The sequence below is a fragment of the Phalaenopsis equestris genome, unplaced genomic scaffold, assembly GCF_001263595.1.
Source record: "Phalaenopsis equestris unplaced genomic scaffold, ASM126359v1 Scaffold000002, whole genome shotgun sequence".
Classification (NCBI taxonomy): domain Eukaryota; kingdom Viridiplantae; phylum Streptophyta; class Magnoliopsida; order Asparagales; family Orchidaceae; genus Phalaenopsis; species Phalaenopsis equestris.
Window position 1 is genome coordinate 70,765,517 of NW_018164444.1, and position 7,538 is coordinate 70,773,054.

Consider the following 7,538-nt stretch of genomic DNA (forward strand, 5'->3'; position numbering starts at 1 on the left):
TGACTATCGCGTGTATGTTGAAAGTTTCCATAACTTCATGGCTAAATATTTTGGAACATATAAACTCAAATCAGAGTGTGGCTAATTTAAGCTGGTTTTTTCTTAAAACTTATAGGAAAATTACTAAAAATAATATTTAATATTTCTCTAGAAAGCATGTGGTCAGCTTAACTTTCATGTTAATAATATGAAAAAAAATCATAATTAATTAGTTTTGAAAATATTATTTTTACCTATTTTAACTTAATTATCTTGGGTATTAGCTGATGCCAAACATGCAAAATAAATTCCAAAGATATCATTTTTTTCTCTATGTTTCTAAAATGACATGATTCTTTAATTTTATCTATGAAATTAACAAACAACACAACCATTAATTTTTTTTACACTCTAACTCATGAACAACAACAATAATCTTAAATTAAAATAGTTACTTCCACCAATCCAAATCTATCTACATCTGAATCTTAAATATAAGTATACAACACATAGTTCAACTTTTCTTAATTAAATCAAAGTTAATCAGAATGAAACCATTCCATCTTTCCCATCATGGCATCTCAAGCTTGCTTCCATATTGCTCATCAGTTTAGCTCCTCCTCCTTCCCCATTCGCATGTTCATATTCATCTAATCCCACATCCAAAAGAAAGCTAATCTCATCTCCTCCACCACCATGTCTTGAATCAATTCCAATCACATCTGTGTTTCCCATCATTATCTCATGTGGGAAATCAAAGAAGTTATATTGCAAAACTGCAAAATTAAGAAAGGTGTTTGGGCTATTTCCTTCTTGGTAAGGGACAAGGGGGATTGATGACCCCATATCTCCATGGCATCCATCAGATACATTGGCTAGCTGTTCCATATGATCATTTGCAGATATCTCCAAATATGAGCCAGAAGATAAATTGTTTTCTTGTTCAACAATATTCTTATTCCCAATTTTTATTGGCTCCCCTTTCCTCTTATGAAAAACCCTACATAGCACCCAATCCTCCTGTCATCAAAAGAAATAGAGAAAAAGACATATTAAATTAGCTAAAACTTCCTATGAAAAGTACAATTACATATTTATCTTTTATTCATTTTGGTTTTTAAAATTTTCACTAAAAGTAACATCTTTTTCATTACATTCAACTTTAAAATTACAATTTTCTTTAAACATGCTACTATTGCTTATATATCTATAGATTTTAGTAGCCAAACAATTTCATACAAACGTGAAAATATAAACTTTAATAAACCACATTTTTAGCCACACATTAATCAAAATAGTTTAAAAATATAATAAAAATCTAATGAAAACTTATATAATATCATTTGATTTTCAAAATACATATTGAATGAACAAAATATAATGGCTTCCTTAAAAACTTTTAAGCTCTAATAATGAACAAAATCTATAATTTGCACAGCAATATAGCACTCTCAAACAATTAAAACTATCACATAAGTTCAATGAAAAAAATTTGGTGCACGCACCAAAGCCTTACATCATGTCATTATGTAAATTTATCCAACCTTGCATGTCCATATAATCTACTTAATTCTATCTCTCTTATCTATATATACCCATTCCAATTATCATCAAAATAACAATTATATTAATTTATCCACATACTTAAAAAAGAAAATTATTTGGTACCTTGGGAGGAGTATGAAGATTCTCCAATCTAAACTCATGCATCACCCAATTTGTCTTCATGCCATTAGGAGCTCGTCCCTGATAAAATACCAATGTCTTCCTCATCCCAACAACTCTATGCGTCTTCGAATTGTATACCATGCGATCCTTCCCTGTAGCCTTCCAATAACCCGATTTTGTGGCTCTATTTGTGCGCAATCCTGTAGCGTACTTGCGGTCACGAAAGCTGAAGAAGTACCATTCATTTTCACTCAGCTTCGCCATCTCTGTTTCCATTTGCCCAAATTGATTAAATGAAAAAAAAAAACTCTATTTAGTTCTAATGCAACATTGCATGCAATATTTACAATCATTTAGTCTTATTCTAAGCTGTTCATGCGCAAATAGAGACCTCATAAAAATATTTAATACTAAAAATCTATATATCTAAATGTATATTATTGCGTATCAGTCTATCCAAAGCAAGACAAGGACATGTTGGTTGCTGAGGCAGACATTATTGCTCTAATACTTTAGGGGGTTTATATAGTAATAATAAGGCATTAACAGTAATAAGGAAGGGGGAATAAAATAAATAATAAAATAGATAAAGTTTAGGGGGTTGGTGAAGTTGCAGCAACCATAACTAATATTATATGCTTTTAAAAGGGAGGATGGTTTTTATATTATAAGTTGTTTAATAAAGACTAATGAATCATGTGGAATTATTCCATGACGTTAATTTCTGGGACAATATTGTAATCTTCTTCGATCTAATATGAGTATTTGTCAGAGATTATGTTGAGAAGATGTTGATTGTATGGGCATGTTTGTGTACAGTCATCAAACATAAATGCTTTATAAATTTCAGTGACATAGTAAAAGTAATTAAGAATATGCTAAATTAATAATAATTAAGGTCTTTTAAACTATTTATATGCAATAAAAAATTTGTTGAATATTAAAAAAAGTTAATTTTTTTTTAAAAAAGAATTGTTCTTCTTCATATGAATTTGAATTAGTTACCATAAGTCATGCAATAAAAGCATATATATTAAACAATCTAATTCAAATCAGAAATATCCGAGCTGAAAAAAATAAAAAATTAAAAAAAAATAGAAAAAGTAGGAAATACATGATAAAATCCAAGGTAAAAATAAATAAATACATAAAGAGTAAGAGAAAAAACCTGGAAGCTCCCATGGCTCCTTGGCGTGCAGGTCCACCTCCACCATCTTTCCTTCAACGATCTTATGATTGTTTACCTTCTTATAAAGATAGTGGCACACCAGCTCTTCATCACTTGGATGAAACCTGAATCCTGGAGGAAGAGAAGACTCTATCTCTCTCAATCCCATATCTTCTCGCTCCACCAAAATATAAGGAAACTAAAAAGGAGAAAGAAGAGATGAACAGATTTCGTCAGCTTTAGGTGGCAAAGAGCATTCCTGTGGCCCTTTGGTTGGTTGTGGAAAATATTTATACATGAATTGAAGCCTTAACTTCTTTGTGTAGGGGCGTTAAAACAAGTATTTATATAGAAAGGAGGGAGGCTATCATTGTTAAACTATAGGCAGGTCATGGAAGGGGCAAGCTTACTGTTTGTAAAACTTGATTTAATCCATTCATGTCCGTGAAGAAGGATGATGGAGGGGGGGCCTAAATATACTTGCTTTAATTGCAAGAAGATGAGAAGACCCAAGATTACAAGAAATCTCCTTTTCAATGTGAATTAATGAAATCACATAGATGATGATGTGTCAGTAGGTGATTTCAAAGACTTTAACAACACACTTGAAGCTCTTCGCAGATTTCAAACTAATGACCTTGACATGTTGCTAATTATTGATAATCATTCTTATGTACAAACATGCATTTATGTGGGTGTATGTTATCCCATCGAAAGAAAGATAATTTATTCTTTTTCATTATTATTATTATTATTATTTTGAGTGACGCACACAAAAGCTAAAAAATGTATTCACATAAAAATTAAAAATAAATTTTAATTTTTAATATAACCATAATTTATCTATGCTATTAAACTTAAGCATTTTGGTTGATGTTAGGGGCGAAATCAGTCTCTCTTTTGAGGTAGGAAAAACTGCCCCCTAGACCTAACGAGGGAGGGTCTAGGGCAACGAAGGGCTGAATGATATTTCAAGAGAGACAAAATTGATATTTTGCGAAGGACAAATCTAATATTTCAAAAACTATAAATGATCAAATTTACATTTCATATAAGTAAAAATTTGAATTTGAAGGGTGGGGTGACGATTGCCGCCATTCCTAAACCCTTCCTCGGACTGCTCATGGTTGATGTATCCTACTAGCGCAGTGAGATTAGTTTTGCACACATATCGACAATAGTGGATATGTAGTCAACCAACATAATTTGAATTATATGTGATGAGACATTTTCATTCATCATTGTCTTTACATACTTACAAAGTAGTTAATATTTGACACTTCTATGTAATTTTCCTTGCACGTGGATAACCTTTTTTAAAAATTCCTAATTAATGGTATTTTCATATTTCATATTTTACAAAAACAAAATTATTAATTTTTTTTTTGAAATTTTATTGTCTCCCTAGTTTTTCTCAAGTTAAAATAAATATAATAAATACAAATTTCAAGAAAAATTCAAACAAACAGCTTTACTTTTAAAGGTGCAATCTATCCAATATTTTATATTGCTTGGTATGTAGGCTTAAAAATCATATAATTGATTTAAGTTAATTTCCAAATATTTATATTTATCGTGTGGTAGCTATTGAGGAAAAGTATTCGTTAAAGCCATGCCCTCATCTTTTAATGAGCAAATATTATGTGCGGTGATCGCAAGTCCTGACGATCCAAATTGACCTCGATGTGATACACTGCATAATATTTTCTCCTTTTTAATCATTATTTCTGAAAATATGTTCATTATTTTAGTAAATATTATATCATTAATGTATATCTCTACATTCAAATAATAAATATTTTCAAACTATTTTATTTTTTTGTTTTTTTTTTCTTGGTTAAATCCTAAAAACTATTGTAAATGCCTTCTATTTTTGTTTTAGTATTTTATGCCAAAATCAAGCATTAATGATCACAAAGTCTCCAAAACTATATAAATATCTTCTAAACTTAATATTTAAACTTCAAATGACCTATAAATATACTCATTCTTTCCCAAAAAAAAATTCATAATGAAACAAGAATTAATTAAGCATCTAATTTTAACTTATAAATGTCTCATGTCACAATTTTAAAGGTGTCCTTATGAAGAAAATGTGAGGACTTGCCATTGGTATCAACTAATTATACAATCAAATAAATCTTCATTTCTAATTATTTCTCGTGTGATAGCTTATAAGAAATGCTAGCATCTCCACATCGTATAATTTTAATGCACTCCGTTAATGCAAGAAGCAATTTTTTCTAACTCAACAAAACTTGAAGTTTTTAATGATTTAATGCGCTTGAGCGGAGGTGGCGGCCACAGGAAAGATTCTCAGCCGGCAAAATGGCCTTATGGTTTGTCAGACGAACTTTGACAGTGTTTCAGAAACACGAGATGCAAAATGCATTTTTGGTCAGAAAACTCAAGGTTACGTCCATCAAAAGTTGAATTTTTTTTTATGGAGAAATCGATCTGAAAATGTTCTCCAAGGGGAGTGATTTGGCAATTTTCTTATAATTTTTTGTGAGGGTGATTTGGAGTGTAGAAAAGATCAAAACTGTCATCAGAAGCATATCTTTTAATGGAAATTCCACCGCTATTTTGCTTACTAGAAATATATTTGGACAAAAATATTCTCTTGTATTTATTTATGGCAATCAAGCTAGCTTTTTGGATTTTTTAAACATTGATTGATTTCTTATATTTATTAAATCGGCATATATATATTATATCCAAATATATCCAGTGCCCAAAGAATAGAGTATGAGATCGAGGAAAGAAGAACATGTGAGAAAGAGAAAAAGAAAGAGAGAGCGGGAGTGAGAGAGAGAGAGAGAGAGAGAGAAGACTAATCTCATTGGTGGCGAATCGGGGTGTTAGCAGATGGACTCATTTTATTCCATTGAAAATAAATGTTACGAGTGGGAGGAACCCAAAAGCCCCTTTACATGAAAAGACCATCATTTTTATAGTTGATACAAGGAGCAACAAGAAGATTACAATATTATCCTTGCTTGAAAAAAATAGTACATTATAGTTTAGTCATTTGTATTGCTGTAATTCGGAGGGAAAATTCCCTCGTCGGAGTCCTCAGTTCGGATGGAAAAGTCATGACACCACACTTTCTGGCCTGGTGTGCCACTTATGGTTGCTCCGCCTTTTCACACAAAAGAAAGGCTTCATGAAGGCTCCTTCACGCTTTGGGAACCTCACTTCCTAGGTTGGATGCCACACTTCCATCTTTTCTTTCTAGTTGTATCATTCATAAACAACCACAAATACCCAAAAAAAACATAAATTACACAAAACAAAATGAAAAATATAGAAAAAATTGTATCACATTTTCTTCATATGAAATTCATCCAAAGTTCAACATTATTTGTCCTTAAGTAATTCAATACATAAAGTTAGAATCTATGAAAATTAATGGAAAATCGAAGCCTAGAATTGCAGTGTTGTTTAAAAATGAGTTAAAAAAACCATTCTGGGTAACAAATCTATTCCTAAGATTGAATTTTCTCATAAACATCTAATATCATAACATAGTGTATCTTAACATTCTTTCTAAATAACTTCCCCTAAACTAATTATGTTTGGTTACTATAATAAGATTATTTTCAAATTTATATAACAAAATTTGACAAATCAACTAAATATTATTAATTCAGATATTATCTTCTTAAATATAATATTTTGAATTTAAAATTAATGAGATTTTTTATCCTTTGACTTTTAGAAAGGAAGATTGGTAATAGTTTTTGAATTTAAGCTTAACCTCAAGTTTCTCCTCTAAGGTCTTAAAATTTTTCTTTAGAACTTGAGTCTTATTAAAAAAACTTTCTTATGATTTTAAAATTTTCTTTTAACATTCAGAGAGGATTATTATATCTAGTTAAGCTTTCCTTAATGATTTTGAATATCAATTCTTTCCTAATTCAAATTCTCATATATCTCCTAACTTAATTAAAAATATTATCAAGAGACTCTAACTATGAATTAAAATTTTGAATTGATTAGTTACTAAATCTTATATATTTGATGAAGTATTTTTATCTATAATCAATTTTAGTATAATTATTTAAAAATCCTTACATAGAAGAGTAATTAATTATAGTTAAATATCGGTCATTTGTGAATGATCACTAATAGTTTTCAAAACATAATGAAATTTCATGTCACATCTTATTCTTTTTACCTATTACTAGATCATACTAATTCTAATTAAGTCTACCTTTTTTTTTTAATATTTTTAGATATCTAATTTTACTTTAGGGCATATTTTTTAACCAAAATCACTTCCCCAAACTTATTTTACACTATGCATGCAAATAGCAACGAATCACAGAAATGATAGATATATGATGAAGCAGGAATATAAACACATATTATTATTAAGGTATTGACTTAAGACATATGAAAAAAGGTAATCACACATCTAACTAACATGCTCATCACAGATCAATCACATATCAACTACATCAATCACATGAATATAAACATAAACATATACAAACATTACTAAAGAGTATCAGGAAAAATCAAAGTAAAAGAAGCAGGAAATCAAGAATTGCCTCCCTCAACAATATATTTTATTAACTCAATTATGCTTTTATCTTAGGAATATGAGTGAGTGGTTAGGTGCTTAGAAGATATAAGATAACAAAAGCAGGAATGCACATAATAAAATAAGAATGTATACATTGGATTGCTTATCAATATGTATTTAGTTTAACATGCT

At 29.7% G+C, this 7,538-nt stretch overlaps 1 protein-coding gene across 1 annotated transcript; it reads right to left on the reverse strand.

Moving 5' to 3' along the window:
• Window positions 1-411: 411 nt before the first annotated feature.
• LOC110034215 (NAC domain-containing protein 100-like) lies at window positions 412-3,330 on the reverse strand. Its single transcript, XM_020738501.1, has 3 exons — window positions 2,816-3,330; window positions 1,648-1,913; window positions 412-999 (listed from the first exon to the last, which is right to left on the reverse strand). Exons 1-3 carry the CDS (start codon window positions 2,982-2,984, stop codon window positions 523-525), a joined length of 912 nt encoding a protein of 303 aa, XP_020594160.1. The 5' UTR covers window positions 2,985-3,330; the 3' UTR covers window positions 412-522.
• Between the last annotated feature and the right edge of the window lie 4,208 nt (window positions 3,331-7,538).

What these genes read in the sequence shown, in the direction of transcription:
- LOC110034215 (XM_020738501.1), bottom strand. Translation starts at nt 2,984, where the DNA reads ATGGGATTGAGAGAGATAGAGTCTTCTCTTCCTCCAGGATTCAGGTTT. An exon ending in GGAGCCATGGGAGCTTCCAG is followed by an intron (nt 1,914 to 2,815) that starts GTTTTTTCTCTT and finishes AAATGGAAACAG; the next exon opens with AGATGGCGAAGCTGAGTGAA. An exon ending in ATCTTCATACTCCTCCCAAG is followed by an intron (nt 1,000 to 1,647) that starts GTACCAAATAAT and finishes TTTTGATGACAG; the next exon opens with GAGGATTGGGTGCTATGTAG.